At 41.1% G+C, this 18,436-nt stretch overlaps 1 protein-coding gene across 1 annotated transcript in view; it reads left to right on the top strand.

Moving 5' to 3' along the window:
* The window catches only part of kcnt1b (potassium sodium-activated channel subfamily T member 1b), a gene marked incomplete at both ends in the record, with an annotated part of 81,377 nt that overhangs the window by 31,720 nt on the left and 31,221 nt on the right, over window positions 1-18,436 (top strand). The window contains 6 exons of the mRNA XM_080499952.1: window positions 4,994-5,032; window positions 16,046-16,125; window positions 17,183-17,297; window positions 17,952-18,008; window positions 18,114-18,162; window positions 18,329-18,388. Coding sequence (XP_080356078.1) covers window positions 4,994-5,032; window positions 16,046-16,125; window positions 17,183-17,297; window positions 17,952-18,008; window positions 18,114-18,162; window positions 18,329-18,388 — 400 coding nt within the window. The remainder of the gene's footprint in view (window positions 1-4,993; window positions 5,033-16,045; window positions 16,126-17,182; window positions 17,298-17,951; window positions 18,009-18,113; window positions 18,163-18,328; window positions 18,389-18,436) is intronic.

Here is an 18,436-nt window from a genome sequence, read left to right as displayed (position 1 = left end):
TAAATACTCTTTTTACTTTTCTAAAGGGACATTTTTTAATTTGAAAATTCAGAAAGGTAGAAGAAACACGGCTTTACAAATTGCACCCTTTTAATCCCATTTGCTGGAGAAAAAGGTACCATGCGAAGGCAATCATTCTTCATTTATTAGCTAAATGAGATTTTGTTTAGGAGGGGGCAGCAGCATGTTTATTTTCATCATGAGAAAATCAGCTCGGTGAATATCTGCCTCTCTCATCTTGTTTACAGTCACAGTGCTTCAGTATCCTCTTTATTGTTCAGTGTTTTATGTGGGGTTTGTAATATTTGTTATACTTAGTTTTATCATTAGCAACTTTTCAATATTATTCAGAGGAATTAGTCTGCAGTTAAAAACATTGTTCCAAATATATTGTGCATTAGGTTTTACAGCTACGTGCTTCTCCTTTTTTTTTTTTTTTTTTTTTATCAAATTCTGTTCAATCACTCTCTGATTGTAATTGATTGGGCAGACTTGATTATTTTTTTCCTTCAATGACTTAAGGTATGTGTCCTGTGTCTTCCCCCTCTTTTTCTGGGAATGTTTATTTATAGCACTCTACTTTCTTAGAAAAATTACACTCTCATTTTAAGTAGTGTGCCTAAGGTTTAATGAGGGGGCTCTAATGTAGTCCTGAGGGGATGTCATTCATTATTATTTTCATTAAACCAAGACGCCAACATCCCCCAAGAGTTGTCGTGGGAGTTTAAACTGGAAAATGGTTTGATATAATAGTTTGGTTAGAACTTGTGCACATTGATTCCATAATCATATTTAGAGCAATCATGATAAGTCCGTCAATCACAATTATGGAAAAAATTAAATAAAGCACATACAGAGCTCCTTAATACAAGGCAATAAAAAAGCAATTAAAGTCTGTGCAGCCATAAAGATGCATTAGGAACATCAAATGAACAGGCCGGGAATGTCTGGTAGGGAAACCTCTAGTTCGGCTACAAGTACAGGACACTTTAACAAACAGATAATAACAAATGCTGAAGTTTGTATTTAGCTACACAAGGATTAATAGATTTATTTCATACTGTGTTTTCCACAATGATTTACTTTCTTCTGGAATTGCTAAAAGGTGGATCTGGAACAGTATGAATGTTACATCACATGAATTCATTCACATTTATTGTGGTAAATGTCTTTTAGGGATTATTTGAAGTGATGTTCATGTGCAGTGTATAGAAAGATGCACACCCTTATTTAAGAGACGTATTGAGCTACAAAGACACATTTTCAGAGGAGCGACTGTAAAAATGACCACTTTAAAGGGACACTATGTTACATACAAGTGATGCTTGTGTTGTATACTGGGTAGCAATGTTGAATGCTTTTTATTTCAGTTTTAGCTGGTGCAAATTTGTACTTCAACATGAATGATCCATCTATATGATAATGTTTCAAGTGAAAATGCACGAGTGTCAAGACCTTATCTAACATATCCACACAACTGAAATTATCCTTCAGTCACCTTTATTTCAAGAATCTTCAGCCTGCCCGTGGGCAGGTGTTTATTCTAAATGGTATTCTGTTTCTTCTTCATACAGTGAGTGACATCTGCTGTGGTGGTCTGTCGTAGCTCCCCTGCTTGGAACATTCACATGTCTGATTTTCTGTCGACCTTGGTTGTAGCCAGTGGTTTTCTCAGTCATCTCCTGTTAACCTCGTCATCCTTTGATCTCCGCCACCATTGAGTTTTCTCGGCTCAGACAACAGCTCGCTTGATTTTGTCTTTCTCACCATTCCCTCTCAGCCCTAAAGATGTGTATGCATCTGAAATTTCAAGCAGATGAGCAGTTTTAAGGCACAGACCAGCTTATCTGGCACTAACAGCCATGCTACCTTCAAAGCAGCACTGAGGCTTCTGCTTATGTCACGTTGCTCGCTTCAAAGTCACACAGACTCCGTTGACAAAAGCAGAATTTCTGTCTGACGCAACACAGCTGCTGCCCTGATCAAGCAGTGTGTTTGTTATTGTGAGGCTCTGCTGTCTCAGCACCGCATCACATCTTATCAAGAAAACCTAGTCAACGCCAACAGATAATGGCGGTAGACCAGCGACCTCTGTAACCTCTTAACATGAACAATGTCCAAACAGTGCGTTCGTTTATAAAACAGCAACATCACTGTGAATAATAGCGACAATATCCATAGAACTCCAGCCTGTTTCCTTAAACTGAGGACCCTCGTCTAATGCACATAACACTCTGACATCTTCATTAAATAACTATTGCTGCCAGACTTTCTGTCGGAAATAGTGTTTGATTGAAGTCTAGATTCAGGTTAGTTTGTGCTCTCAAATTGGATTTTATTAAGAGATGACACTTTTACAGATCACATTGTGGGGTGTCCTGACAAAAATTTATGGATTATGTAGAATATGACAGTTTGGTTTTTTTTATTGGTTTTCTATTATACTTGTGTGAAAGTCATTATGCTATGCATATATGCACACACATACATACACAGGTGTATAACATGCAACCATCCATCCATTCCAAGTGTGGATTGTAGGCGGCTGGAGGAAATTCCAGCTGACGATGAGTGGTGGACAGTGTACTCTCTGGTTTATAAAAGGGCCAACACACAATCAGACACACACACATTCACACGTAAAAGCAAGTGAAGGTGCGAAAGACCTTACAAGCCGGTCTGGATTATCGTACTCAAAACAACTAAAGAAAATCCAAACGCTCACAGAAATAACATACAAATTGCACTCAGAAAGGCTCTGAATTGAACCAAGGTCTTCTTGCAGTTAAGGATCTTGAATCCTTACTACGAGAATTAGGAAGTCATATTCAAGTTTAGAATTTTCGGAGTTCCTGTCACTGGGAGGTAGCATGAAGCAGAGGCGTTGTTGCTATGGTTGCTTGCGTTTTCACCATACCTGCAGACAGATTTCGTGTGTGAGTAATGGTGTGTTGTGTTTTATAGGTTGAACAAAGAGCCAGCCAGGTAAACTAAAAGCATCTCATTGTCCAGTGTTTCTTTTCACACCAGTGAAAATGTTTGAAGAGTCAGCAGGGGAACAACATGCAGAGGGCATGCACTGCTCACCAGAAGCACTCACAAATACTATTAGATTTTTTTTTTCTTAAACAGGTGAGCCGTTGGGGTGCTACTGCCTTGATATGTTTCCATTGAGTGAGTTCAGTGAGGCGAAGGCTATTTATTGGCATCTGTCCCGATGAATGTGAGGAGATTGAAAACTACAAATCCCATTTGCCCTTGAATCTGCTGCAGAGATGGCGTGCTTGTGCGTGAGAGTCGTCCTCCCACCGGTCAGCCCTCGAGGCTGATCTCCGCGATTGATTGTAAATGGAAAGCATGCTCTAAAGTGCTGCTCATTTTGCACTTGTTGTCTCAGATGCTGAGCTCCAACTTGCGAGTCCAGTTCTGCTCCACCGAGGTGAGACTCGCTTTGTTATCCCTCGTGTTTAGCTTCGATCTGCTCTCGGGTACGGTGTGAAGGACAACATGCTGCTTACTGCTGATTGTAAATATTTCAGAATGTCTTTGCGTCTTCCGTCCAATACTAACCAGAGTCTCCATGCCGAGTGTGTCTGTTGTAAGGTAATGGAGGTGCGGGAGTCCTGTGTTTATCTTCGCTTCCACACTGTCTGAGCTCTTAACAGCCAGATAGCATCTTTAGTGCTCATTAAAGCACCGTGAAACGAGCGGCCAGATGGACACTGGCATCCCACTGAGGAGTTGATGCTCTTCCTGTTACGTACAGCATCCAGTGTATAACCAAATAATTGCACTGAAAGCACACTTTTATACCTTGACATTGACAGTTAGCCTCCTGCTTTCACACTAATATCAGTACAATAGCTGTAAAATGGCATCAGTTCATTCTCTCTGAACTCGTTCATTTATTAAGATTTTGCATTCAAAAAACCATTTATCCTGTTCATTCAAGTCTTAATAACGACACTTGAGGTGTTTATTGTGTTGAAATTACAAAAGAGAAAGTTGCAGCAAAATAAGTATGCTATCATTCGTCTTCTACAATTTCAGCACAGCTCTTTTTTTAAGAATGTGTTATTGCAAACTTATTTAAACATTTTCATTCATCATTAATTTTTTTCGAATTTGCATTGAAGAGCTCTTTCCTGTAATCCTCAGTTTTGCATCGTCATTTTATTCCTTGACTCTTGCCGCCAGTGTGCAAAAGCCTTCAGTAGCACGTTTCTGAATAAAGTCAGCCTGAACGGTGTATGGCTCTCGGAGCTTCTGCATCATAGAAAACTGTTCGTTCAGCCACCTGATTTGTCATTTAAACCAATAAATGAGTGTGTGTTTGTCAGTCCTCTCAGTGTCACACACCTCCCTGTTTCCATGGTCATCTCAGTATGGCAGCCTCTGAGACTGACCCTGAAGGTGTGTCCTGTAACTCCCTCTGTGGTTTGCATTAAGTGTTCCATCTGTTCTGTAGTGAGCGGCGGCATCGTTTTTGGATTAGCCTACCTCGCCTGAGTTTTCCCTCAGAAATACATTTTGTGCGTCCCGTCATGCGAAGAGGAAGCCAATTCCCACTGTGAATTTTTTTATTTACTTGTGCTTGGAGTTGAACTCAATATGACCCTTGTGGAGAAGTCTTGACATCCAACTGTGCACAAACAAATAACCACTTAAATGCTAGATTAGATGCATTATTCTAGGCAAATCAAGTTACAATGGCATCTTATTTTGCTATTTCTACCTATTACCTACATAGTGTGAGGGGAATTGGTTCATGTGGTTGCACAAACTTGAAAGATTCTCCCTCCTGGTTATAAATTGGGTGCATTTTCACCCAAGTGCAAGTGAATACTACTATATTGCAGTGACACCCTGTGAGTGGTGTTCTTTTCTTGCTGTGCACCCTTTCCCCCGTCCCTGCCCCTTAACCCCTCCTGCTTCCTGGAAACCCACCCCCTCCTAACCTGTGCCTATCTGTGTCCATGTGTGCTGCATCCAGGTATCAGGAGGAGTACAGTATGGACTCAACCAATGCCCAGTAAGTGTATGGCAGCATCATGCTTGCATGGCATGGATTGTGACTGCAGTGGTTAACTGGACTGATTGTAACGTTCCTCCCAGCACCAACGCACATGAAGCACATCTCACTTTGAAACTTGCACAAAACGTATGTGGGGAAAAATACCATGAATGTGTTTTTTTTTGACAGTTAAACGCCATCATGTGGAACATTGTTGCGATAACGACACAGAATGATCACGTTGGGCTGCCTTTTCAACACTTGTTGTGGCAAAGACGTTGAGCTCCTCGGATGCTTTTATGGCAAATTTGATCATTTACCACAATGAGTGGTGAAAAGACAGCATGGTTGTTTATCAACTTCTTTCTAGATGCATTTCCTGCCTTCTGACTGTGCACGAACATTCAGTGAGAGATCTAACATTTTCAGTTATGTGGGTTGAGACCAGGAAGTTGTTTGCGACACAAGGTATCGAGGGATGCTCAAAACAGCGTGTGAACTGTTTGTGCTTTACTTTGTGCACATCGTGCATGTTGCTAGGTCAATGTTCATATAACATTCATGGAATGAGGAATGTTTAGTGTTATTTCAAGCTTTTCAAATCCAAAGTAGAGAATCAATCAGTACCTCTTCACCATCATGTTGCTGTTGTTCGGGAATGAACTTGGCCCCTCGTTTTAAAGTCCAGAGAATAGTTCTCAATAAATTTGTTGTTCTAAATTTTTATGGCCTGACAGCAGTCATTGTTGACTGGGCTCAGAGTGCTTCCAATTTTATTTGTGTAATGCTCTAAACTGCACACTTACACCCCCAGTGCAGATGCACAGAGCATTTGTTGTAGACGCTTCCTTGAAAACATTTCTCAGAATATCCAAAATGACACCAAACCACAGCGTTTGCTCTGGGTTTGTTGTGCACTAGGGCTGCAAAATATATCACAAAAAAAAATCACACAATATCCATATCATCATAGGCAAACTGAACTGCAACAAATTGTGTTTTGATGCACTGTGCATTCATGCCCTGGCCAAATGTTGACATGCGATCATGTGGCGTCCTACACTAGATATCCACTGGTGCATTCCACTAAATCTCACGTTACAAAGACCATACGATCATCTGCATAAATGTTTGTATTGATTGCACATCATGTTGTTATTGCAATGCTCAACGAGATTATCACATATTGCGAGGTTACCTGATATCATACAGCCTTATTCTGAATCACAGAGTCTACAGTGCAAGGTACACTGGTGTTTTGGGATGTGTTCAGGTTCACTTTCAGTGATAAAGTTAAAACCTTTAACAGCAGCTAGTTCGAGTGATGTGTTGACACCGACACTATCAATGTTTTATCTTTTGAATTGTTGTTGAATTAGAAGTGAATGGAGGCAGCTCCAATTTTGGTTGAACTTTTTCTGGCGCCATAAATAGTCACACAATGCCAAAGTGTGACACGACAGCATTTTCATGTAAAGCAGTCGAGGTTTGAAACATTTCCTTGTGAAAAAATATCTACAAAGAGCTGCTGCCACACTCACACAGATGGCTGTAAGCCCCCCTTTATTACCATCAGTCTATGTTACTGAGTATCTTCATGTTGAGGCAGCCTGTCTTTTGCTCATGTCATAAAAAGGGAAAATCAGGTTAACATCATATGTCCTGTTCTCAGAAAGTGACACAGATTTAATCAATTCAAAGACAACTTCAAAGACAGTATGTACTGCTGCCAGGACACACTTGTAAAAGAGATTATTAATGTGGTTTTGCTGACTAAATAAAGGCTAATGAAAAAAAAACTGTCACTCAGTATGAAGCGGCTGTGGATCACAGGAGCTGTAAGAGTCACAAAGAACATCGATGTTCTTGCTTAAAACATATTGAACGATAACATTTTACTTATTTGAACATAGCTGTTGCTCAGGTGCCACATTTGACCAAATGTCTGTATAGCAGCTGAATACCACAGAGATGCCAAGTTTGATATCAAGATAAAATAAGCTGCAGAAATGTTACTCATGCTAGTGATTGAGCTGTCTGAAAACCCTAAAGGTACAATGAGCAACAACAGCCATTTTTTTTACTGTGATAGACTGAGACCACTTTCAACAATACAGTAATGTCATTAAACATATCAGTGAATCTGCCACATACTTTTAATGAAGTGTCACTGCAGGGTTTCTAATAGCTTTGTCCTTTGGATGATTTCTGAGAATTCTCGGCCAATACTTCAGAATGTCGATAATGAGATTTTGCAGGCAGGATGTTGTCAGTTCACTTGCATGTCAGCAGCAGACCTGCTCTGCAGAGGCTCCTTCACCACTCAGCAGAGGTTCTTGCTTGAGTGCATCGTCTGTTGGGCCTGCGTTTCTCCTGAAAATTGGATTGCGCTCCTCAGGGAAGTCCTAAGCATTGAGCTATAAGCACGTGCAGACATGCAAGTGTTCCTTTTATGGCCGTTATCTGCTTTTGTGCTAATTCTCACTAAGTAATTCGGACTAAGCGTACTGCACTATGCATGATGTGGACCCTGCTGCGTACAAAGGACCCCCATGTGCTTTGAGTCCATAACTTTCAAGGCTTTACATCTCAGCACATTGTCAAAAGGGTCATTTCCTTTGTAAAACATATCCAGCTGATGGTTACTGACCTTGTTTTTCTGGCACAGTAGTGTCCTCTTTGAATCTTTAAAACATGCCTCACCTTTACAAAGTATTGATATATTTTCTGTGGTTGAAAAGAGGAGCTGCATAATAATATCTTGATGGCCACCTAAGGAAGTTAAGCATCAACAAAATGATTATGTGTATAACTAATAGGAACTCAAAACGCTCGGAAGTTTTACTCAATAAGATGAGGCGATCTATAATGAGACACGTCTGGATGGATACAGCTGGGAAGTGGACAGTTTTCATTCAGAAGTACAAATGAGAGGCCCCTATATATCACTGTCCATCGTTACTCAAATGTGGATTGTATCTGCGACAAAAAGTCACAATGCTTTCCCTTATCAAAGCTTTTTCTGATGCCCTGCTTTTAAAATGATGCTTGGAAAAGCTCTTCAAATAGCAGATTAAAGGTAGGTATACTGTATATACTGCTATTTCAGCCACTGATGGTGACAGTGGTCCTACAGTGGGAAGGGTTCGAGGTATGAGTCGTACAACCACAGACAGCCTGTTAATCTTGTCACTGTGTCAAATATTTAATGGATGCCAAGCCACTCCACTTAAGTGACTGCTGCCCCAACATTATTTTGAGAGTGAATGAAAACCTCTTTGACTCTCTGTACAGTTTCTAAATTGCATCCTTTTTTTTTTTTTTTAACTTATCTATTGATATACTCATGTTTTATTTTCATATCTTTGATCTTCTAAGGAATATAAATACTGTGTATTTTATGCAATTTTTCCTTTCCTTTTTTTTTTCTAGCTTCGACACTCTTGACATCATAACTTCAGTCATGGAGAGTATTCTTGTATTTCACAGCGAGGCCACCAACAAAAGTGAACAGTACTCTTATTCCAACATTTGTGTCGGAGCTCCTTGAACAGACCTTGAAAGTCCTGTAACAGCTGCTTTGAAACTGTGCCTTTCCCAGGCTGATCTATAATGAATTCCACTGCAGTGCACTTGCTCTCACTCATAAGGTGTTTTTAACAAAGTCGTTCTAAGCCTGAGATCAGAGACAGCCTTGGGATTTCCTCCAACCGATCTTTGGGGGTGCTGTTCAAGCTTAGCCTGGTGAGGTTATCAAAATTAGTTCTGCATACATTAACTCAAAACCGTTGTAAAGCACTTTCTGAAATGTTTCATTTTGTTGGATCCCGCTTTTATCTTTTCAAACAAATGTGTTTGTCCACCAGCATTTTGGCTTAACTGTGATGTTTTAGGAAATCTTAGGGTCATTTTGTGCTGACTCCAGGTAAAACTCTGAAGCACCTCTCTTTTAGAACAAGGCCCTGTTTACATGACAATGTCGTGAAATGATTGAAATGTGTAATGAATGAAAATGCATCGTTTTGGCGTTTTAGAAAAGTTTCACATTTACACAGCAGCATTTTGAAAACGATGTCCCTTTACACAGAAACGCTGAAAAAGAAGTTAGTTTTGAAGTTGAGCTACTCGCCGGAGCTTTTAGTTGCTTTTGTAATGAAACCACACATATGTGCAGAGAACATCAGGCGATCGATATTAATTGTTGTTCCTGGTGACTCTCAACTTTAAAACTACTAAAGAGAATATGAATGGGAGTCATGACACTCTGAAGGTAAACATTGTTGGAACTATTTATGACGCTGTGGCTATTTACTGTAACAGCATTTTCAAAAAGTTGTGTATTCTTCCGTCTACACAGAGCCGGACAGAACGGACACCTAAAACGCAACTAAAGTTTTCCGTTTTCATTTGAAAGGCTTACTGTGCATGAGCACAGCAGACAAGACACATACCTTTTGTCCCTATGTCCAGCAGCTTACACACTGTTCAAGTGCAGCCGCCTACTATAAATGACCTTTTGCTGCCATTACTTATTGACGTTTTCAGTCCGCAGACGACCTAACTCCCATTAAGGCGATTGGCCTCACTTCTAGATAATTACAATGCAAAGTCTTGCACTCCTCCCGAGGATATTGGATCCTTTATCTGTTTGACAAGGTACTTTCACACTTCCCAGAGCCCGTGGCTGGCCCACAGCTCGTTCTACTATTCCTCACACTGTAATGAGGCTATCAGGCACCTACCCTCTGCAATGGAAGTTTCAGATCCTGCTCAGAGGAACAGAAGCCGAACATAACAAAGGCAGCTCTGCTTCTGAGTATTCAAGTCCAAGTGTAGTATTTTTAGCACAGCTCCTGTATCAGGCACACTTCAGAAGGAGGTGCATGGGACCTTTTCTATTTTCAACCATTTGCTTTGTCAGAGGAGGCGATAAAGCAACACCGTGATCGAAAAAAATGTAAAATTATCTTCTGCCTGAGATCTGTTTACAAGCTCAGATGGCTCTTCTGTGGCCTGTAAGCCTAATGTGTTGTTTAAGGGAAGAGTTTTATGAGAAACATTGATATGAATCGGTACATCTGGAGCTGCATGATTGGTTGGTGATATCTGAGCAGATGAGCTTTGCATTTGTTGCTATGTCAACGCTTATGCTAATGCAGTTATCAAAGCAAGAGCACTTGAGTTAATAATGAACTTATGGAAAATGGAAGTGACTGCAGGTTAAATCAGAGCCTGCAGCGTCACAGTCCACTCTTATCAGGATGGATGCAAGTTCCAGCCTCTCATATCACAGATCAAATGATTTTTTTTAAACCCCTTGTGCCCTCCAGCTTGGCCAACTGCCCCTGCTGCTCACCTGTTTCTGAGCCTGCAACAGCCTGACAAATAGTCCATATGGCGTCCAGCATCTGTCGAATCTTTGATATCTCTTTTCCACAGCACTAAAACAAACCTGTCTGTTTTCCCCGAGGTCACAAAGCTGTGTGTTTATTCACGCGGAGTTTATACAGCATCCATGGATTCTCAGTGTTTCAGCCAAGGACGCCAGTGGTGGTCATGATGTATGTTTGTATTCATGTGGGTGTATGTCGCTGCCACTCGAAGATGATACTATGACTATAATAGTTCTTGCTGTTCCAGCAATTACAGTCTGAATTCGTTCAGTGAATGGCTGCTTCATGGCATATTGAGCATAAGGCTCAATATGCCATGTGGCCTCATGATGCATTGATTGTGACTACGTGTGAATGTTCCTTCGTACCAACAGGAGTTTCTTCCTGAAAATAACACATATTAACCTATTATTGATGCTGTCTGGTTTCTGGATTTGCACCCTACTCACGTTTTAGACTTGATAGTCTGCCGGATGTCCACAGATTGGTGCTGATGGCTCACAGACTACAGTGATGTCAAATAAAAGAGACTACTTAAAATATATTGCTGGGGGCCTGACACTTCTGCCAGTTCACTAATTTTAGAAGAAGGACCGTTCATCGACTTGATCTGAGGCACTTTAAGGTACATTAAAACAAAAATCTTTACTGGGCAATGTGCCTTTTTCATTGTCTCCACAGTAGTGATTGTTAATTATACAGACATAAAGGTAATAATGAGAAGGTACAGTAAGGGCTTCCTTTCGTCTCTGTCCCTTCAGCACCAACACTGTGGTTTAAATGTTTGACAGTGACGTGTCTTCTTTTTACAGCTCTGTGCTCAACACTCCCACTGCTCTCTGCTGGAAACCAAATGTTTTATTTATGTTATTTGCCTTATTTTCAGGGTCGCGGTTTTCGTCCAGCTCAGTTATCTCGGCTGTCTCACAGTGATTGACAGCTCTCCTTGTTTTTCTCCTCTGCACTGTGCACCTCAGCCATATTCTCAAACAATGTCACTGCATATTGCTGATGCTTTGCTTAATGGTGGCGGTGTCCAACTATCCATGCTGAGGATCCTCAGATTTGTGGAATGTGTAGGATCAGGCTGCAGCCATGCTGATCAGTTGTTCTTTTAGAACCAAAGGTGAAGGGTTGATATGCTAATATACTTTAAATTTCTGTTTGGTTTTGATTTGGCTGCTTGAAAACAGCAGTTAATATCTTCTTCCGTGATATAAATACACCAATGAATGTTCATTTTAATTGAGATTTGTGTCATCATGCTGAAAGTTTGTATCAATCATAATGTTGTGTTTTCTGGTCTGCTGCCTTAATTGCAATGCAGGTGTAATACTTGGTTGTCTACCTTGCATATCAAACTTGCTGATTCATGATTCAATTTTCAAACCTATCCAAAAGATGATTAAACTGGAGAAGGACATTTTCAACTGTGGAACACAGCAGTGTGTTTAAGGTGTGCACAATGAAATATTTATAATATTAAAAAAATATATAACATTGTTAATGAAATATAAAACGTATATAACAACCATACACTCCATTAAAACCAGCAATAAGTTGAGTGTAGAAGGACTGCAAAGCAGTAGCTAATGCTTTGAATCAGAAAAGGCTACAATAATAGTTTCTCAAAATTAAACAGACCCTGCAATTTATGACAGTTTGTCAAGTTAGAAGGTTTGACATCCTTCCAAAGAATCTTCTGTTAGACTTTTGTCTAAAAACAATCTGTGTCGCTTCATCTAATGAGGCCGTTGCTAAATTGGCAACAATGCAGACATTGTCCTCAATGCAACACAACGGCGGTTGAACGGAGTGTTTCCTGACAAAAATCTATCTGCAATGGAGAAGACTCATCGTGCATTCAGAAGAGCTGGGAAATTCCAACAATAAATTATTGAAAGATGGAACACGGTAGCACACGGTTACGAATTCTCTCAGCGTCGCACCAGACTCATTTGTTGCTTTATTACCAAGCTGCTGTCAGTGTGTCAGCGCACTGAGTTTTTCTCAGAGGCACATACAGTTCGTGCTTTCTGTATGATGTGCAATTACATGCCACTGCAGGTACCCTGCAGGCTGTTTACACGCAGCCTCTGCAGCCACCATCGCTCTTCCTGACAGTCTTCAGCTGCCCAAACGGCCGATACTCGCTGTGGGTTTAGGTTGCGTGGAATCCCGAGGGAGGTAATTCCTCATAAACGAGCGTACGTGTGTTTGTTTCTCTGCCTAATTCATGTAGGGAGAGCACAACACGCGGGACACGTGAGCTCATGCTTCCTGCCCTGGAAGCAGTCTCTATGGCAATGGAGTTGGAAGAAACAAGAGGGGGTGGGGGGAGTGTACTTGAAGACAGATTACGCCTCATCTTTTCTTCTTCCACCTACACTCTTTAGCTACACATATACTGCCTCCCTGAGGACTTGGCTGCTGTTATTGCCCTATTGCCCTCCCCTATTCTCCCATGTACCCTGCATTCATCTTGTCAGACGAGGTCGAAAGCTGGAAGAGTCCCCGCTGTGACCGCAACACCATTATCACTTCACTTCCATGGTCATTAGTGACAACAAGCCACATATATTACAGAAACTGATCATTGTCCCTGCTTCATTACCAGCATTCATCCAACCAACCCACAATTATGTGTCAACGTCATCGTCTGCACAAGAGTGATTGTTTGGCGAAGCCCCCAAAACCTATTAAAGGCCATTATTTGTGCTGGAATCCATAATGGCTTTGCATGTCATGATCCGTGTGACCACTGGGAGGGATTTGCTGAAGAAGTGCAGTTTTTAATAGCGAGATGATTTTACATTTTTAATGAAGAGGTCAACCTGTCCTTTCAGGCTTTGAGAGACTTTTTTTATAAGATTGCAGCTCATACTCTCAGAAAGTTATATCAAAAGCACATAGAAACTGTGAAACACTCTTTGTGCTTGTTTTATGGAGAGATTAAGTTATGTTTAAATTCAAGCAATAGCTTTACCGAGGCACTCAGTGTTGAGGTTAATACACTGTATATCAGTGTTAGTGTTTGATTGAATAGGTCTATAATTATTTCTCAGATATTTTGCATTGTTGAGCAACTAGCTCACCCACCTGCTTCACCTTACTTGGTATTACTGAAATGTGCAAAATGGATTGATAATAGGGAAAATGGAGAAAGAATGGGTAAACAGAACAGAACGGCAAACAAAACAGTCTGAATGCAGCTATGAGCTACAGGGGATGTGTTACATGCTTGTATTATTGTAGCGTGACACTCCTGCTGAAACATCAAGACCATTGTCTTGCTCCCAAAATAAAAAAAAAACCCAAAACAACAACCCTTGTTTGGCATTCTGCAGAGCTTTTTCGATGTCACATGTATTATTTCACCAACATTGCAAATATGCAGGACTGTGGACTTCCAGGGCCGGCAGTGCCTACCGCTGCTCTAATGACTCATGTCCTCATTATTTCAGCTGAACAAGTCAAACAGTGTCGCATACAATACTTTGGTCTGTTTCGGCTCAGGACGGACTTTGTAGAATCTATTACAGTTTGGTATTTCAGCCGCATCGCCTTTATGTGAAGAGGAAGCTGTCATGTAAAAACTGGCATAATAGCACTTGTTCTAATCTAACAAATGCCAGTGACGACAAACTTCAGTAAAACATCTACAAGACGGCAACAATCTTGAGGTTTTTAAGGGCAAGTCAACACATCACAGGTCCTGAAAAGATCTTTGAAAGAGCTGACTGACAGCCAGATGTATTTCGCATCACCATCATGGAGAATGAATGAGTTTAGGATGAACGAGGCCTTCTTTTAGCGCACAGATGATTGAAGAGCTAATACCCGGCATAGAGAGAAACGGCAGCTACACAACTGTTTGCATCGTTGATTTTGTTGGCACTCTGTCTCAGAGCGTGAAGGTCATTGGTTCGAGTCTGGGCTGAACATTTTGGTGATGAATGGATCAATATCAGAGCTATAACGTGAGATTTGCCCCAGCAATCCTTATTTGGATGAGGCAGTATAGAAGATGGATTCATTGGTTAATGGATGGAACCAAGAGAATGTCAATATTTGTAATGTTTTGAATTCATACATGTTACCAGTTACTACTTTGTTATGGCTCGGATTTCCCAATACTGAAGTTAAGTGATGTATGTTAGATTCAGCGTTAGGCTTTGGTAATATACAATATTGAGCATGTGTGTATATTGACTGAAACGTGTCATTACCATTCAGATTTGCATACAATTCACATTTTGATGGCTGAGTCATTTATTAGACCACCTCACTCAATGTCATCTGTCATTCATACATAACTACTTATGTATTAGCAAGAATCTGCTAATTGTGTTATGACAGTACACCAAATTGAATGCATAATATTACATTTCATTATTCTCAGCAAGGCAATATCTTCTTAATCGCTGCATGGTTGTCCTACCCTCCTCATGTGGTGATAATATGCAGAATTTAAGACATGACATGCTACCTAACAGAGCTGAACAAATCTGTAGCCACTTCTATAACTCAATACTGGACTTGATGATCCAATTTGGCAAGGAGCAAAAAATGTTTAAATACCTTAATTAGAACATGCTGTTTGCATGTTCTAATTAAGGTAACGTAGTGGATTCAACTACTCAATGTTCATTACAAAAGTGGAAGTCCACCTTGGAGTCTCTGGTGTTATTGTTGTAAGAACTGAAATTCAAGGGGTTTCTCTGGTTAGTTAAAAAGAAAGCCACTGGGGTGATGAGAAATCAACCAACGAGGAGTTCACTGGCAAGTGGCTCAAGACACACTATGGGAGGGGGAAATATCAAGTCAGAAAAGGTGGCATGATGCTCTAAGAAACTAACGGTTGTGGAAATAGTTAATACTTTACACCGACTGAACCACAATGTCTGCAAACTAAGTCCAAGCAGTCGACTTCACAGTGGTGTTTGGTGGCAGATGGTGCAACCTGTTACTCTACAAGAAATGAAAAGAATGGTTTGGCGAGATTTCAAAAGAATCCAAGCTGTCTTCAAATTCTCCACACTTCAGTCCCGTCATTTCTGTGGCGTGTGCTGGAAACTTAAATCTCCCCCATTGACGTCCTACCTGATGTCTTCCCATGTTATACTCTTTAATACCTTCACGTTTTATACTTTAAAGGGCCAACAGAGGACTTTGGGCGTCCTGGGCCAGGCCTATTTTAAGAACACGAGTGAGATAGATGTGTAGTGCAAGTGTTTTCAAAATGTGGTTAGAATGAGCCTTTATTCACAGAGCTCTCATGGCAAATCATAATGTGAATGCCAAACATCCAGATGTTTTTTTTCCATGTTACTATTGTTCATGTCTGATGGGATCAATAGGCAATGAGAAGAATTCCTGTCAATATCTGGTAAGTCTCCGTATCAACTCTGCAACTGTTGTAATGGCGACACTGATGTTACAAGTTGTCCATATTCTGCAAAAAGGCTTTTCCCTGAACCCCCCCCCCCACACACACACACACACACACACACACACAATTTCTTCTTGTGTGTGAGATGTGAGTTTGTGTCTTGGCAGTTTAAGTCCATTAAAGGGTTTTTTTTTTTTCCGTGAGTGCTCAGTTGCATGAATTAACAAGTTGTCACTGTTCCCGCAGGGTGCAGGTCGAGTTCTACGTCAACGAAAACACCTTCAAGGAGAGGCTGAAGCTCTTCTTCATCAAAAACCAAAGGTCAAGTAAGTATGGACGGCTGGGAGCGTCGACCAGTCCCCTCTCCGCCTGTAATAGGACTGAAAAGAGGCCCGCTGCCACCAGATACTGCCTCAGCCAAATGAACGAATGAAATGATATTAGAGGAAATGGCTCTCCCCGATGACTCATATTCAGTTGTCTGGATGCGGATGCTCATTATTGCATCAGTCGCATTACTGTAAATTGTTTTTGGGATTACACACTACAACCCTGCATACACAGAAGCATTTATTTGTCGAGAGAAGAGAAGCGGGGCCGCAGCGAGTTCTTTGTTGACTGGAAAGCATGACAACATCCCTGAAGCAGACATCAAGTGGCATATTTGCACACAAGGGAACCAAATTCTCCACACTGACACGGTTCTGCCTCCTTTCCCGGAACACACAGCCTGCGACGGAGCACGACATACTCTAATGAAAATGCCACACGCGCCCGCAAGGCTCCGTTGCTCTATTTATTGTTTGTTTTTTCAGTTTCAAATCATTTTATCATCGACGTTAGCCCCCATGCACAGAGGTGGGTCGTGTCACCAGACATTAAGTGGCTGCCCAGCTTGATTGAAAATGGCCAACGCAGCCAGCACCACCCTCTGGCTGACGAGCATGTCTGCAAGTTTGTGTGAATATTCGATGAGGCAGCTCAGAATGTCTGGATTTCTTGAGAGAGAAGCCCGTTTCTATAAATCATTCCTTTTGGCTATTTCCATTCCAGCCCACCAGTGGGCTTTTGTTTGTTTTTTTCTCACGCCGCCGCCCGTCAACACCCTCAAAGTACATGAAAGTACCACTGTTATTTCTGTCTTATTCATGGAGGATTTGAAAGCTATGCATCATGGGAAATTGGTTATGACAGGGTGCTAGAGCGGCATGGAGCAGCATTAGTTCTGCTTCACCGATGCACCTAAACACTCAACGTTCAGTCTCTGTTAGTGAATCTGTGAGGGAGACGTTTCATTTTAAACTCCTGTATTTTAGTTGTGGTTGTCGCTCAATTTTTTTCCACCGACTCAGGTGTGTGGTTGTTTTTTGTGTTGTACTGCAGGCCTGAGAATCCGCCTGTTCAACTTCGCTCTGAAGATCCTCACCTGTGTCCTGTACATCGTGAGAGTGACCCTGGACACCCCCACCCCCACAGTGCACAGCAACAGCACCTCAGGGTGAGGGACGCAACTTGCTTCTTCCCCATCGGTCGTTATCCCCACTCTGATCAGGGTCCCATTTCTAGACTTTTCATTAAATTAGTTGCAATTGAAGCAAACGGAAACCGAAACAACCTGTGGGACCTTTGCTGGATTGTTGTTGTTGTCACAATATGAAAATCTTTGCAAACCGTCAACCAAAATAAAATGCATTTTACCACAGCAGAAACAAAAACAAATTGCTATAATACTTCATCTTGTGTTTTGATATTCAAAGAGATTGTTTTTGAACAATCTGCAATACTATTTCTTTCCAATGTGCCCAAATACAAGCTATAAAAGGCATTGTCAGGACAATAATACATGAAAAACCCTTTTCCTCTCATATGTTGTTCAATATTATGTAATGCAGTGTCGAGTTTTGCGACTAAAGTGTGGTAATGATGCCATTCTATTCATTCTGTGTGGCTTCAGCAAAAACAGTAAGAAACAGAGTGCACTGTGCAATCGTGTGGAAATTGTAGATTATCTGTATAGGGCATTTTGACAGCGACTTTTGTTTTTGTTTTTTCCTGTTTATGGCAATATACCAGCTGATGGAAATGATTCCCCCTCAGTGGGGATGTTTTCACAGATGTCTACAGTTTTCTTCCTTTTTTTTGTCTTCTGCAGTGGAGGGTGTGAGAACAGCAGCTTGACAAACAGCACTGGATCAACAGAAATCGACTGGTACGTTTCAATCAGAATTACATCACTCTTCCTGTGCTTCAATTACATGGCGACGCACAGAAGTGTGAGAAAACCCCCCTAATTTTTTTTTTTTTTTTTAATCAGGACGTTGATTTTCTGGGTGACCAGACGGGAACCTGTATGGGCGATACAGGTGAGAATAAAGACGTTCCCTTGAAAGTGCAGATACAGTACTGTAAAACCAGGGGCTATTTATTTTTATTCAGATGAAAGCATTGCCACGGACTGTAACTCCTCTTGTGAGGCCGAGGTGAGTTTGCAATTACTGAGGTTCATTTCTCTCCCCTGCTCTGCTCCAGGTGACAGTGGCCTTAATCAGTTTCTTGGAGACTATGCTTATCACATATCTCAGCTACAAGGTAAGAGCACCAGCTCACTCTTCACACTACCCCTGTTTAATCCTCTCT

The sequence above is a fragment of the Blennius ocellaris genome (assembly GCF_963422515.1).
Source record: "Blennius ocellaris genome assembly, chromosome: 7".
NCBI classification, from domain to species: domain Eukaryota; kingdom Metazoa; phylum Chordata; class Actinopteri; order Blenniiformes; family Blenniidae; genus Blennius; species Blennius ocellaris.
The sequence above is the reverse complement of the archived record's forward strand: the minus strand, read 5'-3'. Positions and strand labels throughout refer to the sequence as shown.